The following is a 20,565-nucleotide window of genomic DNA, read 5'->3' as shown; positions in this document are numbered from 1 at the left end:
TGTACTGTATATATATATATAACAAACAAAGCAAGTATTTCAAAAACCTCTCAAATGAATAGTATGCAACCATACAAACAACTGCATTAGCATGAGAATATATTTTTAAACGTATTTCACTTTACATACCTTAAGGGAATATTTTGACGCTTGCCATATGGTTAGTAAGAAAGTCCATATTGCAAATGTACAGGTCCTTACTAGACGTCAGAAAACATTTCTAAAATTCGCGTCGGGCCGTGCGGCAGGGCCGGATCTTCCAGGAAGTTATCAAACGAACTCTCTCGGACATTCGGTTTCCGTTTTATAAAATATTCTAATATATTTGGTCATTTTTCCGCTGTCCCGGTAAATCCCACAAGAGGGCGAATGGAATCATATTGCAAATGTACAAAACCTCACCAATCTCCTAAACGGAAAATCTTTTGGAGACTAAATTTAGTGAGCCTAGGTTTAGCATAATGGGCAGTTGGCCCCGAACAAGATGGCGTCTAGGCCTCAACGATTTTTGAGTTATGGCAATTTTTCTGGGATTAAAGGTCAAAAATGAAAATAGAAAAATAATTTTACCATCACAAATTTGTCATGCTCAAAAATCCTGCAGAAAGGCAAAATTGACTGGCACGATGAACTCGGGATGGCTGGGCAGTGATTCTGGCTAATCTCCATCACTCGTTGGGGTTGATTTCAAAATGTCACTTTGGTGATGGTACATCACTGTTTAAACATATTGCAAAGGGACAAAAGTCACCAGCAAGTCACCGTCCAACAGTCAATTAAATATCATTCTGACACCAAACTGATAAACTGACACCACACCCACTTTTTCCAACTCGTTTAGAAGACAACCATCACATACTTCAGAGCTGGCACAAAATTCACAATGCCTTATGTTCAAACCATAATAAAAACGTAAAACACGTAGTTACATTCTAGCTGCGCGTCCAGTTCTGACATTATGTGTAGGCCTAGCTGAGGCGACACCGAATCCCAAGTTTCGGCTCGATAGGTAATTTGGAGCCTGAGCAAGACCTTAATTGGTGCTGAAAATCCGCTTGAGGCGGTCGCAATGCACCTAGTCTTGCGACTCTGGGACATTTCTAAATGTCGTCATTTTCATGATGTAAAAATTAATTGATTAAGTTATTGCAAATGTACGAGGCTGTTTCTCGGTCCGAGAACCGTCTAGAGCCACATAACTCACCACGCACTATCGACCTGAGCTCTAGAACAGGTTTCTAAAGTTTCAGAAGTCTAGGTCTAACGGTTCTTTAATAGTTTGAACAAAGCTAACTATTGCAGGCACTGTCTGTCTCTACGCACCCCAATGTGTCCCTCCTTCCAAGCTGTGTGTGTGTGATTTAGTTTTCTTGGAAATTTTATGGGAGACATGACTGATTTACAGTTCATGAGGGTTGCCTAATCGCACATGTGAAGTTTTGGAAAGATCTGACTTGTTTAACCCTTAGAAACTGCCCCTGTGACCCCTATTATGGCACTTCCGGTTGGCACAGGAAGCTAAAAGTAAAGACATATCCTCATTGGGGTATGCTTTTACAGAATCCTGAGTTTTAATTCTTTACGTTAAGAACTGACTGATTTACACAGGGATGAATGCACTATTTCTATCAAACTGCAGGTTGGATATGAAAAAACACTTTTAGGGTGATTTTAACCACTTCCGGTTGCTTTAGGAAGCTTAGACTCGACGCAGGTAGACCTCATAGTGGCCTGATGGACTGTCATCGAAAACAGGTTCATAAGACATTCATAACCCACATAGGCTTCAGGTTGAATTTAAGGGGGCAGGCAATGTATTCCTATGGGGAGAGAAGTCATTGAAAACTGTTTGATGTAGACACCTTCTTTTAACTGTTAAGGGTTAATGCTACACGGTCAAGGTTAGGCTTGCACAGATTGGGAGAACCTCGGGAACGTACCTGAGGTCGAATTGTGCTTCTCACCCTAACGGTTCTCTCACTGTCACCCAAAAGCAAATGACATTTAGGGCCAGGCTTCATTTTGGGCCTACTTTTTCTCATGGTCGCTGTGCTTAGACCGAGCAAGCTACGGTCAAGTGGGGCATCTCGTTGAACTCGGCACAGGCTAGAGATTATGATAATGCCATTGCAGGCTCTGTGTGTCTTTAAGCACTGCACTTTGTCATTCCATCCTTGCTGTGTGTGCATGTGAGAGGTTTTTCTTTGACATTTGTTGGGAGAAATGATTGATTTACAGTTCATGAGGGTTACTTAGTCACACATATGAAGTTTTGGAAAGATCTGACCTTTTTAACCCTTCGAAACACACACTGTGACCCCAATTAAAGGCACTTCCGGTCAGCACAGGAAGCTATAAGTAAACACATATCTTGCTTGGCGTAAGCTCTTACAGAATCCTGAGTTTAAAGACTTTATGTTAAGAACTGACTTATTTACGGAGGGTTGAATGAGTGTGTGTTATTTCAGAAAATCACAGAAAATCACAGATATCTCGCAGAGCTCCGAAGCACACTTTAAAAAGATTTGTATGAACACACTGCAACTGGATCTGTAACTTTTCAACAAAAACCCCCACCTATTTTTGAACATCACCAATTTGACATTGTACGATTTCTCTTAAATGACGATAGATAAATGGCTGGTTCTTTTTTTATTGACACTGTAGGTTCACTTACTTTGAAAACTTTGAGAAAATTCTGCTGCCTGCAACATCCTCCAGCATGACCGGTTTGGCGTTGGGTCAGTCATGGTGTGTGGTGGCATTTCTTTGGGGGGCCGCACAGCCCTACCTGTGCTCGCAAGAGGTAGCCTGACTGCCATTAGGTACCGAGATGAGATCCTCAGACCCCTTGTGAGACCATATGCTGGTGCGGTTGGCCCTGGGTTCCTCCTAATGCAAGACAATGTTAGACCTCATGTGGCTGGAGTCTGTCAGCAGTTCCTGCAAGAGGAAGGCATTGATGCTATGGACAGGCCCGCCCGTTTCCCAGACCTGAATCCAATTGAGCACATTTGGGACATCATGTCTCGCTCCATCCACCAATGCCACGTTGCACCACAGACTGTCCAGGAGTTGGTGGATGCTTTAGTCCAGGTCTGGGAGGAGATCCCTCAGGAGACCATCTGCCACCTCATCAGGAGCATGCCCAGGTGTTGTAGGGAGGTCATACAGGCCCATGGAGGCCACACACACTACTGAGCCTCATTTTGACTTGTTTTAAGGACATTACATCAAAGTTGGATCAGCCTGTAGTGTGGTTTTCCACTTTAATTTTGAGTGTGACTCGAAATCCAGACCTCCATGGGTTGATAAATTTGATTTCCATTGATCATTTTTGTGTGATTTTGTTGTCAGCACATTAAACTATGTAAAGAAAAAAGTATTTAATAAGAATATTTCATTCATTCAGATCTAGGATGTGTTATTTTAGTGTTCCCTTTATTTTTTTGAGCAGTGTCTATTAACTAACTGAGTCCGTGACACTTTCCCGGTAGAGTTCGGCTGGAATATCATCAGAAATGTGTATACTTGGACTTTGATTGACCTTCTCCAGTATTAGTAGCCATATTGCAAGTTCAACATTTGCAAAACACTTAGGCATATCTGTGGGTTATGAAAACTAACGCGCTACGACATGTTCTGGCATAGATTTCCAATGGTCACTCGTAAGCTCAAAGGTTTGTCTTTACACGAAGGGTTTCCACATACTCATGTAAAGCACTGCTCATTGGCTATCTAGCTAACTAGGTTTCAAAAAGATAGGTGGTCATTGTACAAAGATACAGTCAGTCAAGTGAACACTGCCCGTCTCATCGTCACGCAATGATGTTGTGTCTTCCTGGCTAAAATTGGCTTTCCTATGGATATACTGAATGCAGAATGATATAGCAAAGGCTGGTTACTTTTTAGAGTGTCTGAGGAATAAATACAAACCTAATTTGACTGGTTGAAACAACGTTTAGCATTCAGTTTTTAGGATATGAAAAAGGATTTTATCAAAGAAAACTACACTACATTTTATCTCTGGGACCCTTAGGGATGATAAATCAGAGAAAGATTTCACAATGCAAGTAAATTATTTACCTTCAGATGTGAATGTATCAAACCTGTCACCGTGATAAAAGTGTTTTGTTGTTGTGCACTCTCCTCAAACAATAGCATGGTGTTATTTCGCTGTAATAACTACTGTAAATTGGACAATGCAGTTATATTAACCAGAATGTAATCTTTCTGCCAATATAAGACACTTCTATGTACCGGGAAATTGGTATTCTAGTCACATTATGCATATTGAGCAACAACTGTCCCGTGGACGGGACACCGATCCATAAGAAGTTGTTTTATATGTAATGTAGCTGCCTTAATGGACCCCAGGAAGAGTAGCTGCTGCCAAATACAAGTCACTGCTTGGTATGGCAACTGTCTGGCATCTGACCGCAAGGCTTTACAGATGGTAGTGCGTATGGACAAGCACATCACTGGGGCCCAGCTCCTGCCATCCAGGACCTCTATACCAGGCAGTCAGGGGAAGGCCCTAAAAATTGTCAAAGACTGTTCTCTCTGCTACCGCACAGCAGAGATATGCACTAAGTCTGGAACCAACAGGACCCTGACCATCTTCTACCCAGAAACTATGCCTGCTACATAGTTAAATACAGTGAACAAAAATATAAATACAATATGTAAAGTGTTGGTCCCATGTTTCATGAGTTGAAATAAAAGATCACAGAAATGTTCAATACGCACAAAAAGCTTATTTCTCTCAAATATTGTGCATAAATTTGTTTATCTCTTTTAGTAAGCATTTCTCCTTTGCCAAAATAAATCATCCACCTGACATGCGTAGGATATCAAGAAGCAGATTAAAGAGAATAATCATTACACAGGTGTACCTTTTGCTGGGGACAATAAAAATACTCTAAAATGTCTCACAACACCTTAAATTGTCGTACAACACAATGCCACAGATGTTTCAAGTGCTGAGGGAGCATGCAAATGGCATGCGGACTGCGGGAATGTCCACCAGAGCTGTTGCCAGAGAATTGAATGTTAATTTCTCTACCATAACCTCCACATCTGGCTTCTTCACCTGCGGAATCGTCTGAGACCAGCCACCGGGACAGCTGATGAAACTGTGGGTTTGCACAACTAGGGCTGTGGCGGTCATGAAAGTTTGTCAGACGGTGATTGTCAAGCAAATAACTGCTGGTCTCACATTAATTTACCCTTAATTAACATAAATGCATTTAGCATCTCCTGGCTTCCTACAAGCCACTGATGCAGACCTTTGGAACATCTATATTTTAAAAAGTCTAATAAATCCATGTAATATAGCCCACACCGTCACAATGAATTATTTTAGACAGGTCTAAAGAAAGATGATATAAAGAAAAGAAATGCTTTGAGTTGTCCTTATGTTAGCCCTGATCTAGCTATTCCATATAGCAGTGGACTAGTACACTAGTTCATTTAGCAGCTTAGAATTTGTGGCATTATTTTATAGTTTGAATAATCTAATTGAACATAGTTGAATAAAATAGAAAGGATATTTAAAAAACTAAAACTAAAAAACGAACTAGTAAAAACTAGATTAAATCAAGAATAGACTGATAGGTGACAATATTAGCCTATCACTTGTGAATCAAATTCAATGAATTAGCCTATGATATTAGTTAGATGTATTTCATTCATCTCTATTGAACAACAACAAAAAATCTGGAAATTCTGGAGTCCTATTTTGACAGTAAAATATAGCAACTGTAGTCTAATCATCAACCCAAAATGTATGTCAATCACTGGTTAAGGTTGCACCTCAAAATATTTTGAGTCATGCATTCCTGATTGGATGAAACCACTTATTTATTGAGTACCTCAGTCCTCTATTTATTACTATGAATAACTTAATACGATGATTTGGGTCCGACCAAATCATCTTACCAAATCATGCGCTACTGCCACAAACTGTAAAAGTTAGTGGCACCAGTGAGATCTTGGGACGATGTTAGTCTGGAGCACTGTGGGAATTAACACTTAGGGTAAGAGTTGATTCAGAGCAACACATACGACAGGCACTATTGCCTATGTCGTTGGCATTGCTTTTATAACATATACGGCTACAGATGTAGTGGGGGTTTTACATATTGCATTTGTTTTAAACATGAGCTGGTTAAAAAAAAGATGAAGACCATGTCTCACCAGTCACTGGTACAGAAATTGTTGAGAAATGCTGTATTGTACGTGTGGGTGTGGGTTTTTGTTGTCAATGTTTATATGACCCCCTTACAAATAGGCCCATTTTTACCAGATTCTTTCCTGCATACAACTTTTATACCTACCTGGCGCATGCCGGCATGCCGGGGACGGGTGGTTGTGGTGTCTTAAGATGAATGCACTAACTTGAAATATATAAGAGTGTCTGCTAAATGAGTCAAATGTAAACTGGAGACCATTCAGACTGTTGGATAGGAGCCAAAGATAATTAGTCCATTGGAGAACAGTCAAGATAGAGAGAGAACCAGAGACAGGTAAGTCCACTGAAACCATTAAGGATAGAGATAGAGTCAAAACCAGAGACAGGGAAGACCCTGAGAATATTGTCTGGATACTAGACAAGCAGGAAATGAGAACCAGATAAACAGGGAACTATAACCAGACAGGCTGGAAAACCAGAGGCAGAGACTGGAGAGTGCAGATAGATTAATCTGGAACGATTAGAGAGCTGTTGTTAACTACGAACTTGGATCGCAATCAATTATAGTTCAGTACTTAAATTGTGACAGGGTCATATTAGAAAACTAGAATGTATGCTTCCCTGCTCTGTAAGCCCCTACCTACATAGAATACAGCACATGCAAGGATAATGGACAAGTAGCTCTCTAATGATCCATGTCTACACACCCACTGTGTAAAAGCAGTTACCAAGATACATGCACACACACTCGCTCACATTATGCATAAACACACGCACACATATACACACATATTCCGATTATTGTTTACTGTACAGAGAGTGGATCTATCATTGCTTGGTCAGAGATAGCCGCAGAAAGCTTTTAAGGCATAGTATTTCCTGGAACTACGCTGCCAAAGATAAACCACTGGATCTTTTAATGGAGCAAAACAAAGCCATCCTTGGAAGCAGCCACAGATAATGTGAACAAATAAGTGTCTCATCTGTGTGAATGTAATCTTAAGGACACAAGGGATAGCAATGTGCATGCCCTGCCCACCTGACGATCTCTACTTTTCAGTCATCCATTTCCTGAGTTTGATGGGTGCAAAATCCATTTGTCACTTAAATCTCGCTGGACTGATTGGTTTAATTTTACTCTGGCGACTCTTTCCCACTCTTGCTTGTGACATTCATTTTTACCATTAACATAGCAACCATGGAAACCAAATCAAATCAAATGAATGTGTAGACTTTACAGTGAAATGCTTACTTATGAGCCCGTTTACAACAATGCAGAGTTAAAAAGTAAGAAATGTGCAAATGAAAACAAAGTAACACAGTAACATCCAATTGAGGTGTCTTTTGAGTCGTGACCCACCATAAGAGTTGAGTGGTAAGCACACAAAAAAATATGAAAATGCACAAGAAATGTCAACCCGCTACCCACCTGGACCTTTGCCGTGACCCACAGTTTCAGAACCACTGGTCTAGAAAGCTAGGCATTTTAGCAATGAACCATTGCTAATGTTTGGTCCACTGCATCTGCATTGTTACCAATGCTCCAGGGTTTGGGGGCAGGGGTTGGGTTGGAGAAGTGAGCTCCGTGTGCACTCTAGTGGACATCATCTCAAATTTTGCCACTAAAAGCCAAGTCACCATCCCCCTCTCTCTCTCTACTTGCACTCTAACTATAGCAACCTCCCTCTCACTGTCTGTCTGTCTCTCTCCCACTTCCACTGTCTCATCCACCACAGCCATCTTTCCTTACTTCCTCTCCCTCACTGTTCCTCTCCCTCTGTCTTCTCTACAGTTTAAAGGGGTTACCATGTATTTGACAGTAATTTACAAGCAGCTCAGTGGCAAGTTAACCTCATGTAATATACAGTACCCGTGAAAAGTTTGGACACACCTACTCATTCAAGGGTTTTTCTTTATTTGTACTATTTTCTACATTGTAGAATAATAGTGAAGGCATCAACACTATGAAATAACGCATATGGAATCATGTAGTAACCAAAAAAGTGGTAAACAAGTCAAAATATATTTTGAGATTCTTCAAAGTTGCCACCCTTTGCCTTGATGACAGCTTTGCACACTCTTGGCATTCTCTCAACCAGCTTTGCCTGGAATGATTTTCCAACAGTCTTAAAGGAGTTCCCACATGCTGAGCACTTGTTGGCCTCTTTTCGTCCACTCTGTGGTCCAACTCATCCCAAACCATCTCAACTGGGTTGAGGTCGGGTGATTGTGGAGGCCAGGCCATCTGATGCAGCACTCCATCACTATCCTTCTTGGCCAAATGGCCCTTACACAGCCTGGAGGTGTGTTTTGGGTCATTTTTCCTGTTGGAAAACAAATGATAGTCCCACTAAGTGCAAAGCAGATGGGATGGCGTATTGCTGTAGAATGCAGTAGTAGCCATGCTGGTTAAGTGTGCCTTGAATTCTAAATAAATCACAGACAGTGTCACCAGCAAAGCACCCCCACACCACCACACTTCCTCCTCCACATAGGAACCACACATGTGGAGATCATCCTTTCACCTACTCTGCGTCTCACAAAGACACAGCGGTTGGAACCAAAAATCTCTAATTTGGACTCATCAGACCAAAGGACAGATTTCCACCGATCTAATGTACATTGCTCGTGTTTCTTGGCCCAGGCAAGTCTCTTCTTCTTATTGGTGTCTTTTAGTAGTGGTTTCTTTGCAGCAATTCGAGCATGCAGTCTCCGTTGAACAGTTGATGTTGAGATGTGTCTGTTACTTTAACACTGTGAAGCATTTATGTGTGTCACGCCTGCTCCACCCCCATCCCTGGTGCTTCTCGTCTCCCATCGTCTATCCTTACAATTTGGGCTGCAATTTCCGAGGCCGGTAACTATAATGCACTTGCCCTCTGCAACAGAGGTAACTCTGGGTCTTCCTTTCCTGTGGTGGTCCTCATGAGACCCAGTTTCATCATAGCACTTGATGGTTTTGCGACTGCACTTTAAGATTTATTTGATCTATTTGAGCAGTTCTTGCCATAATATGGACTTGGTCTTTTACCAAATAGGGCTATCTTCTATATACCACCCCTACCTTGTCACAATACAACTAATTGGCTCAAACAAGAAATTCCCTAAATTTACTTTTAACAAGGCATGTACGTATCAAAGCAAGTACCGTAAAATGTACTGTATTATACTGAAAACAAAAAAAAGCTACCATAATCAGAATGAATGAATTAAATTAATTGAGGAGAGGGGTTTGTATTTCACAGTATTTTACTGTAATTGAAATGCAAGCATCTTTGCTGCTAGGTAAGGTGTTCACACATTACAGCATATTATTGAACATTTGGGGTTTTACAGGATATTCAGACCCCTTCACATTTTCCACATATTGTTACATTACAGCTTTCTTCTAAAATGGATTTAATAAAAACATTTCCTCATCAATCTATACACAATACCCCATAATGACAAAGCCTTCAGAATGTTTTTTGCAAATTAAAAACTGATCTAACATCTTTGGAGAGACCTGCAAATAGCTGTGCAGCGACGCTCCCCATCCAACCTGACAGTTTGATAGGATCTGCAGAAAAGAATGGGAGAAACTCCCCCAAATACAGTTGTGCCAAGCTTGTAGCGTCACACCCAAGTAGACTTGAGGCTGTAATCGCTGCCAAAGGTGCTTCAATAAAGTACTGAGTAAAGGGTCTGAAAACTTATGTAAAATGTGATATTTCAGTTTTATAATTTTTAAACATTTGCTAAAATGTCTAAAAACCTGATTTTGCTTTGTCATTATGGGGTATTGTGTGCAGATTGATGACGGGGAAAAAACGATTTAATCCACTTTAGAATAAGGCTGTAACATAACAAAATGTGTAAAAGGTCAAGGGGTCTGAATACTTTCTGAATGCACTGTATAGCACTTGCACTTCTAGAGGCCTTAACAAAGGCTTCCAACTGGCAGCGACTACAGGCCAAAAGAGACCAAAAGGACATGGCAAAATGCTCAACCATTTAAGGTTTAACACTAGCTGCCCTCAAATCTGTACATTTTAAATTGATGGGGCACTGTAACCACATAGGAGTTACATTTGTATAGCATTCTTACTCACTGGTGCAAATATAGCTTCTTACAAGGCACATCTCAAAATATGTTGAGGAGTTAAAAGTTTTTTTTACCTTTATTTAACTAGGCAAGTCAGTTAAGAACAAATTCTTATTTTCAATGATGGCCTAGGAACAGTGGGTTAACTGCCTGTTCAGGGTCAGAATGACAGATTTGTACCTTGTCAGCTCGGGGATTTGAACTTGCAACCTTTCGGTTACTAGTCCAATGCTCTAACCACTAGGCTACCCTGCCACCCCAGGGTGCTGCGAAAATACGGTTTGGTACTGTATTCTGTGGGGTGGAGACCTCAACTGTTGCGAATAAAGGGAGTGACCATTGAACAAGTTGGAGAAGCTGAACTCCTAGGAGTAACATTGGATGGTCAGTTATCATGGTCAAGTCACATTGACAAAGTTGATGAGGAGAGGCATGTATGTTATAAAAATATGTTCTGAGTTTTTTGACACAAAGATCAACTGTACTAGTTGTTCAGGTTTGATTTAGTCCCATCTTACTTACTGTCATACTGTAATATGATCAGGTGGTGCAATGAAAGACCTAGAAAAGCTGCAGCTGGCTCAAAACAGAGCAGCACACCTTTCCCTGAACTGCACACACAGAACTAACATCAACAACATGCATGCCTGTCTTTCCTGGTTGAGGGTTGATGAGAAATGTACTTCTTCTCTTGTAGTCTTAAGAAACATTTGTGTGTTGAAAATGCCTAACCACTTGTATAATCTATTTGCGTACATTTAAAAACGGACAAGCTACGATTTAAAGTTGGCCTTTTCTACAGAAACAGATGGTGCATTTCTCTAAGCAGTAGGAAGCAGATTATTCAATCAACCTTTTTATCTGTGCTTGATTATGGTGATATTATTTATCAAGGTGCAACTGCTACTACTCTTGGTGCCCTTCGTTTTGTTACAGGTGACAGTTTTGATACTCATCCCTGCAACCTGTATCAAAAGGTTGGCTGGACTTTCCCATAGATTTCTACACAGGGCCCGACTTCATAAACTTCCATCTTATCTATTTTTTCCGTTAAAGTATATACATCTGAGTTGCCTAACACCTTCAAAGTCTTGAGGTTGAAGTGTACCTGTGATGAAAATTACAGGCCTCTCTCATCTTTATAAGTGGGAGAACTTGCACAATTGGTGGCTGACTAAATACTTTTTTGCCCCACTGTATATGTGTATATATATAAAGTCACTTTAATAACTCTACCTACATGTTCATATTACCTCAACACCTTTGCCCCCGCATATAGACTCTGTACCGGTACTCCCTGTATATAGCCACGCTATTGTTATCTACTGCTGCTCTTTAATTATTTGTTATTCTTCTCTCTTACTTTAATTTTTTGGGTATTTTATTGAAACTGCATTGTTGGTTAAGGGCTTGTAAGTAAGCATTTCACTGTTGTATTCGGCGCATGTGACAATTAACATTTTATTTTAATTGCAGATTTCTAAGGCTGGTAACGCTAATGAACTTATCCTTTGCAGCAGAGTTAACTCTGGGTCTTCCTTTCCTATGGCGGTCCTCATGAGAGCCAGTTTCATCATTGCGCTTGATGGTTTATGCAACAGCAATTTCAAAGTTCTTGAAATGTTCCGGATTGACTGACCTTCAAGTCTTAAACTTGTCTTCTACTGGCCTACCTAGTTAAATAAAGGTGAAAAAAATAAAGTAATGATGGACTGTCATTTCTCTTTGCTTATTTGAGCTGTTCTTGCCATACTATGGACTTGGTCTTCTACCAAATAGGGCTATCTTCTGTATACCAACCCTACCTTGTCACAACACAACTGGTTGGCTCAAACGCATTAAGAAGGAAAGAAATTCCACAAATTAACTTTTAACAAGGTACACATGTTAATTGAAATGCATTCCAGGTGATTACCTCATGACGCTGGTTGAGAGAATTCCAATAATGTGCAAAGCTGTCATCAAGGCAAAGGTTGGCTACTTTGAATAATCTCAAATGTAAAATCTATTTTGTTTAACACTTTTTTGATTACTACATGATTCCATGTGTAATTTCATAGTTTTGATATTTTTACTATTTTCTACATTGTAGAATAATAGTGAAGACAAGGAAAAACCCTTGAATGACTAGATGTGTCCAAACTTTTTACTGGTACTGTATGTGTGTGCATGTGTATGTCGTATTGTACAGGGCGCATTTGAAAATGAGACCTAGGTCTCAATCTACCTTCCCTATTAAAAAAACATGAATTCCCCACCAGACACACCACTATGGGTTTCTTCATGGTACCCAAACCAAAAACAGACTTAATGCGTCACTCATTTATGTATAGAGCCATGTCATCGTGTAATGCTCTTACCACCAAGTTTAGCTTTAAAAAACAGATAAACAACATATTGTATCACAGTGCCTCTCCTCCTCTTTATAAAGATCTAATTGTGCTGTATTTAAGAATATGTATATCGGAATAGTTTAATTTGAAAAAGATTTAAATGTTTTGGAATGGCCTAGTCAAAGCCCAGACCTCAATCCAATTGAAAATCTGTGGTATGACTTAAAGATTGCTGTAGCCCAGCGGAACCCATCCAACTTGATGGAGCTGGAGCAGTTTCGCCTCGAAGAATGGACAATATTCCCAGTGGCTAGATGTGCCGAGCTTATAGAGACATGCTGCCAAAGGTGGCTCTACAAAGTATTGACTTTGGGGGGGGGGGGGGGGGGGTGAATAGTTATGCACGCTCAAGTTTTCAGCTTTTTTTGTCTTTTTTGTTTTTTGTTTCACAATTAAGAAATATCAAAATGGTCGGCATGTTGTGTAAATCAAATGAGTCGAACCCCCCCAAAACTATTTTAATTCCAGGTTGTAAGGCAACAAAATAGGAAAATGCCAAGGGGGGTGAATACTTTCGCAAGTCACTGCACATGGGCAGTAGCTAATGGGGATCCTAATCAATTAAACTAAACCATAGCTCTCTTTTCCATAGCATCTCCCCTCCTCTCGTTCTCCCATCTCTCCGCCTCTCTGCAGGTGCTCTCTGTGTTTAGAGCTCTTTGCGACTACAGTAAAACACTTAGGCCGTGTCAGCAGTTTATGGCAATGCAAGTGGATACAGAGTTTTAGAGAAAGGGACTCAGTCATCACGATGAGAGGAATACTTAATGGTTTAATATTGTGCTGCGTTTTGTCTTTCAATAGCCTTGTGTTATAGTTCATCAAATGTGACACAGGTGCACTGCAAAGAATATGCCGTAATTTCCGTCTCATAATTCAAATAAGCATGGAAGAATTGGTGGAACGTGCATGGAGAGAGTTGAAATAAAAAAAATGTCAAGGTCACAGAGGATCATGTCAACGAGCTCAGAGAAAAATGTTGCGTGCCCAAAAAGTGGAATTGAGAGCAATAAATTAAATGTCGAGCACACATCTCCCTGCTCTGCTCTCACGTTCCCAAAATATGATAGGCACACTTATTGACCAATCATAGTGCTGTTTTGTGTTATAATGACATTGATTGGCTAGCTAAATGGAAGGCAGGACCCATACAACATGATGTTTACATCCCCAGGTTGGTACCTAGCCATTTGCAACATGGTGGACTCCCAGGAAGTCGCTTCTTCTCAGGTAAGAGCTAGATAGCTAATTCCACCTAATGCTATTTCAGTAGGTTTTTGATGATCTCATTATTTAAAGATTTGCCACTGGATACCTGTAATGGTACACTCAGTAATTTCCAATTCAGCTATAAACCGTTTTCTGATGTCCTTCCTTTGGATTTCATCACTCAATTATCTAGCAAATGTCTACCATATACCTACTGTCACACATTGTATTCATCCTAGCTACGGTACTATCACCTGGCTTGCTATATTAGCCAGCTCTAGATACGAGTGCAAGATGTCCTGTGATTTTATTTTTGATTTAACCTTTATTCAACTAGGCAAGTCAGATAAGAACAAATTCTTATTTACGATCACGGCCTACCGGGGAACAGTGGGTAAACTGCCTTGTTCAGAATGACAGATTTTTACCTTGTCAGCTCGGGGATTCAATCCAGCAACCTTTCGGTTACTGGGCCAAAGCTCTAACCACTAGGCAGGCTACTTGCTAGCTTCGAGGAATACAACACTGGGTCTCGCTGCCGGGCAAGATGGAATTCGAGGTTGCGTTGTCAAAGCATACATACACCTGTAACAGTAACATGTCACTGATACAAAACTCATCTCTTCTATTTCCCTTCTCTTTTCTCGTTCTTTCACTCCCCCCCTCTCCCCCTCTCTCTCTCTCTCTCTCTCTCTATTTTTATATTATCTATAAAGGTTTTAAAAAGTCCATAAATTAGGTAGCTAGCTAGCTAGGTTGGAAACTCCTAGGGAAGAGCTAGCTAATCTAGTTTGCTAGCTAACTAACTCCCACCATCAGCTGAGTACATTAATATAGCTAATGATAGGTTTCTAGAAAATAAACAATATATTTGCTAGTTATATTTTAAAGGTTTATGCACATAATTCTCAGACATAATTTTAGCAGATGCTCTTATCCACAGCGACTTACAGGAGCAATTAGGGTTAAATGCTTTGCTCAAGTGAACATCAGATTTTTCACCTGGTCGGTTCAGGGATTTGACCAAGCGAACTTTTGGTCCAACGCTCTTAGCCGCTATGCTACCTACCGCCCTAGATAGAAAAACAGGTAACTGCCATAACAATGGAAAAGCTTGAATTATGGAAAGCAGGTGCTTCTACACAGATGTGGTTAACTAAGCAATTAACCTGTCTAGGACTGGGGTTCCGCTCGTTCCGCTAGCGGAACCCCTCGCCAACAGCCAATGAAATTGCAGGTCGACAAATACAAATCAACAGAAACCTCCTAAATCAAATTTCTCAAACATACAAGTATTAGGCACCATTTTAAAGATACAATTCTCGTTAATCCAGCCACAGTGTCTGATTTCAAAAATGCTTTACAGCGAAAGCTCCACAAACAATTATGTTAGGTCACCACCAACTCACAGAAAATTTTCCAGCCAAAGAGAGGAGTCACAAAAAGCACAAATATAGATACTATTAATCACTAACCTTTGATGATCTTCATCAGATGACACTCATAGGACTTCATGTTACACAATACATGTATGTTTTGTTCAGTAAAGTTCATATTTATATCCAAAAATCATATTTTACATTGCCGTGTTATGTTCAGTAGTTCCAAAACATGCAGTGATATTGCAGAGATCCACATGAATTTACAGAAATAGTCATTATAAATGTTGATGAAAATACATGCATGATACATTGAAACATAGATACACTTCTCCTTAATGCAACCGCTGTGTCAGATTTTTTTTTACTTTACGGAAAAAGCATAATCTGAGTACGGCGCTCAGAGCCCAAAACAGCCAAAAGAAATATCCGCCATGTTGCGCAGTCAACATTAGTCATAAATAGCATTATAAATATTAACTTACCTTTGATGATCTTCATCAGAATGCACTCCCAGGAATCGCAGTTCCACAATAAATGTTTGTTTTGTTCGATAATGTCCATCATTTATGTCCATTTATGTCCAAATAGCTTCTTTTGTTAGGGTGTTTGGTAAACAAATCCAAAAGCGCGTTTAGGTCCAGTCGGACGAAAAGTTCAAAAAGTTATATTACAAGTCGAAGAAACTTGTCAAACTAAGTATAGAATCAATCTTTAGGATGTTTTTATCATAAATGTTCAATAATGTTCCAACCGGAGAATTCCATTGTCTGTAGAAAAGCAATGGAACGAGAGATACCTCTCATGTGAAATGCGCGTGACTGAGAACGAGGCTGCTGCCAGACCCCTTAGTCAAACAGCTCTCATCCGGCCCCCCTTCACAGGAGAAGCCTGGAACAACATTCTAAAGACGGTTGGCATCTAGTGGAAAATAACGCATTTCCCACTGTGAATTCGATAGGGGCTGAGTTCAAAAACTACAAACCTCAGATTTCCCACTTCCTGTTTGGATTTTCTCTCAGGTTTTTGTCTGCCATATGAGTTGTGTTATACACACAGACATCATTCAAACAGTTTTAGAAACTTCAGAGTGCTTTCTATCCAATACTAATAATAATATGTATATATTAGCATCTGGGACTGAGTTGGAGGCAGTTTACTCTGGGCACGCTATTCATCCAAAAGTGAAAATGCTGCCCCCTATCCCAAAAATGCTGGGCAGGCCATAGGATGCCCCCCCCCCATAGGATGACAATGTCCCAATCCACAGGGCACAGGTGCCTAAATGGTATGATGAACATGAGCACAATGTAAACCATATGCCATGGCCGTCTCAGTCACCAGATCTCAACCCAATGTAACACTTATGGGGAGATTCTGGAACAGCGCTTTCCACCACCATCAACAAAACACCAAAGGATTGAATTTCTCATGTACGAATAGTGTCACATCCCTCCAATAGAGTTCAGACAATTTTAGAATCTATGCATCATTGAAGCTGTTCTGGCTCGTCGTGACCCAAGGCTCCATTAATACACTTCATGTTGGTGTTTCCTTTACTTTTGCAATTACCTGTAGCTCCACACATGTTATTGTCTATATCATGCAGAATTGTCATCTCATTCTTAATTAGTGATTTTGTTCTATAATACAAACGTGGATGATTTCTGTCCCAGGTAGATGCAAAAATCTGTTCACTTTCGCAAGGAAGAAAAACGTGCACAGAGTTCCGTCCCCTGGGACTAGGTTTGCAAAAATCAAGTAACTTTCCAGAAATCTCGGTTGGAATATTCCCGGAATAAGCAGGAACTCTGGACTCCTACAACTATGACTTCTGGAAAACCTGGGGATTTTGGGGAAGTTACTGGATTTTTACTGAAGTTACTGAATGTCCTTGAGTTTCCCAGACCAGCCTGACCCAAACCATGAACCTATTGCATTTAAGCTAGCTAGCTACTGTACCTAATTATCTTTTTTTATCATCTTTATAGATAATAGAAATATATTTGTTTTCCCCTCGCATCTAGAGCTGCTTATTATAGCAAGCCAGCATGTCATTGTAGATTTGCGAGCACACAGAAATCATACCGCGTAGCACAGCTTACAGCTGCTGCATTTCGAGAAAGCACAGGCAAGTATACCATGAACAGGGAGATGCTGTGCTCGACACTTCATTTCTTGCACTCAATTCCACTTTCGTAGCACGCAACATTTTTGTCTGAGCTCTTTGCTCTCTCTCAGCTCCTCAACATGATCCTCTGCACCCTCAATACTTTTTATCTGAACTCTTAACTCTCTCCACCTGTGCTCAACATGCAATCGAATTGTGAGACGGAAATGACGCCAGAAAGGTCTGTAGCATACACATGCTTTTAGAATGGTGACACGTTCAATGAACCACCCGTTTATATTGTGTTGTAAATGAATTGATGCAACGACACAAAGAAGCATTGAAAGAGAGTGACTCTGTTAGTACTGATCTGTGACCCGCTAGCACCTCCCCTGTTAAGAGGGGAATAAGGCAACCTCATAGTTACACAAAAGAAAACTGTATTGCCATACACACAGGGAATAGATGTGAGAAGGATGTGGTTCTGTAATACAGGAGATAAACAGTAATGAATAGGCTGTACACAATTAGCATAGCATGAGCATGAATCCAATACAAGAGCACTGGTAAGGACTGTATAGATCAAGGGTAGACAAGCAGACATTTTTTATTTAACTAGGCAATTATCATTAACTACGAACAGTAAATCGTAAACACACAATAACAACAACTCACTTTTGTACACACTCCATCCCACAAGTCCAAGTGAAGAGACACTGGCTTACACAGTCAGAACAGCTGTCAGGTGTCCTTCCCCCTAACAACTTTCCCCTTAGCAACCTATCAGGGCCCAGGTCACACAGGTCAGAGAGAGTTTGAGAGGCAGGTTTATGGTACCCCCTAGACTCTCAGGCTCTAGTGATGGGGGGTGGGTAGTGGAGTTCAGCTCAGGGCTGTGAGGTGCTGTTAATAGTCACAGGCAGGGAATTCATAACAATCATTATTATTTTGCTATTTTCTTAGGTCTGTAGCAGAGAAATGCTTTTGGTTATGCTTTCTAAGAAGCATTCGTTTATATTGCGTTACGAATTTAATAAAATCACATACACATATTTAGCGGTTATTGCGAGTGTAGCGAAATGCTAGTGTTCCTAGCTCCAACAGTGCAGTAGTATCTAACAATTCACAACAATAAAAGTAAAATAATAATATATAAATATTAGGATGAGCAACGTCAGAGTGGCATTGACTAAAATACAGTAGAATAGAATACAGTATATACATATGAGATGAGAAAAGCAGTATGTAAACATTATTAAAGTGACCAGTGATTCCATGTATATGTATATAGGGCAGCAGCTTCTAAGGTGCAGGGTTGAGTAGCCGGGTGGTAGCCAGCTAGTGATGGCTATTTAACAGTCTGATGGCCTTAAGATGGAAGCTATTTTTCAGTCTCTCAGTCCCAACTTTGATGCACCTGTATTGACCTCGCCTTTTGGATGATAGCGGGGTGAACAGGCCGTGGCTCCGGTGGTTGATGTGCTTGATGATATTTTTGGCCTTCTTCCTATGACATCGGTTGCTGTAGGTGTCCTGGAGGGCAGACAGTGTGCCCCCGGTGATACATTGGGCAGACCGTACCACCCTCTGAAGAGCCCTGTGGTTGCAGGCTGTGCAGTTTCCATACCAGGCAGGATGCTCTCAATTGTGCATCTGTAAAGGTTTCTGAGGGTCTTAGGGGCCAAGCCAAATGTATTCAGCCACCTTAGGTTGAAGAGGCGCTGTTGCGCCTTTTTCACCAGATCGTCAGTGATGTGTGCGCCAAGGAACTTGAAGTTTTCCACCTTCTCCACTGCCGTCCCGTCGATGTGGATAGGGTTGTGTTCACTCTGCTGTTTCCTGAAGTTCACGATGAGCTACTTCATTTTGTTGATGAAGACGGAGATGTTATTTTTCTGGCCCCACTCCGCCAGGGCCCTCACCTCCTCCCTGTAGGCTGTCTCATCATTGGTGGTAATCAGGCCTACTACTGTTGTGTTGGAGGCGTGCATAGCCACGCAGTTGTGGGTGAACAGGGAGTGCAGGAGGGGGCTGATCACGCACCCTTGTGGGGCCCCAGTGTTGAGGGTTAGCGAAGTGGAGATGTTGTTTCTTACCTTCACTATGGTGCTATGGTACTATGGTGTTGAAGGCTGAGCTGTAGTCAATGAACAGCATTCTGACATAGGTATTCCTCTTGTCCAGATGGGATAGGGCAGTGTGATGGCAGTTGCATCGTCTGTGGATCTATTGGGATGGTATGCAAATTGAAGCGGGTCTAGGGTGACAGGTAAGGTGGAGGTGATATGAAAATATATCACGTCGTAGTGTTATAAGACTTGCTATAAGCATTCATAAAAGCTCAATGTCTCTTTTAATTGCATATAAATGCGATAAATCCATTAATCATAATGCATCACACACCTGTATGAAAGTACATTATGAAAAATGTATGATGCATTTATAATGCATGTATTTTTAAACATATAGCTAAAGGCCCATTGCATACTTAAATGCATACATGCTTATGGCATTTATAAGGCGGGTGGTTTTATTTTTTATTTGGATGCTGTTTTTTAAAAGGGAAATCAGCCATCGCTACATTTTTTTTAAACGTATAAATTAATTACATACACCCATTAATTCTTGAAGAATATAACTTATAAATACCGCATGATCGTAGTCAACTCTTGTACCCTAAACCCCAAATAGAACATTTTTTTACTCCAATGTTTGTAAAGAAACACTTTATAGCCTAAAACCATGGTTAAAACTATAATTTTAACATCATGGATGGTCAGTCCCTGCATCTGTAGCTCTGTAGTTTGAATTTTTTTTGAGTGGTTACATTTCTCCCCCGGTTATGCCCAAAAAGCTACAAATATTTACCAGGATGCTCCTTTTCTTTGCAGGAAAGGCTGGTGTTGTCCGTTTTACCCCGGTTTGTGGTATTGGAGATGATCAACGACATGACAAATGTGGATGATGAGCACCTCCAGCACCAGTTTCACAGAATCTATATCCATCGCTATGAGAATGTCAGGTAAGGCTGTGGCTATTCTGGCTTAAAAGGGTGCTTTTCAACATTATGGGAATAGGTCAGTTTTGGGCTGCACCACTACCACATATCTACAGTACAAAATCCATGTGTACGTGTGTGTATAGTGCGTATGTTATCGTATGTGTGTGTTTGCATGTGTCTGTGCCTATGTTTGTGT

At 40.6% G+C, this 20,565-nt stretch overlaps 1 protein-coding gene across 2 annotated transcripts in view; it reads left to right on the top strand.

Moving 5' to 3' along the window:
* The window catches only part of adcy8 (adenylate cyclase 8 (brain)), a 247,827-nt gene that overhangs the window by 114,135 nt on the left and 113,127 nt on the right, over positions 1-20,565 (top strand). For both annotated transcript variants that reach the window (XM_020467285.2, XM_020467284.2), the window contains exon 3: positions 20,260-20,390. In XM_020467285.2, the coding sequence (XP_020322874.1) occupies positions 20,260-20,390 (131 nt within the window). The remainder of the gene's footprint in view (positions 1-20,259; positions 20,391-20,565) is intronic.

Source organism: Oncorhynchus kisutch, linkage group LG30 (assembly GCF_002021735.2).
Source record: "Oncorhynchus kisutch isolate 150728-3 linkage group LG30, Okis_V2, whole genome shotgun sequence".
NCBI classification, from domain to species: Eukaryota; Metazoa; Chordata; class Actinopteri; order Salmoniformes; family Salmonidae; genus Oncorhynchus; species Oncorhynchus kisutch.
This window is presented reverse-complemented; position numbering and strand designations above follow the sequence as displayed.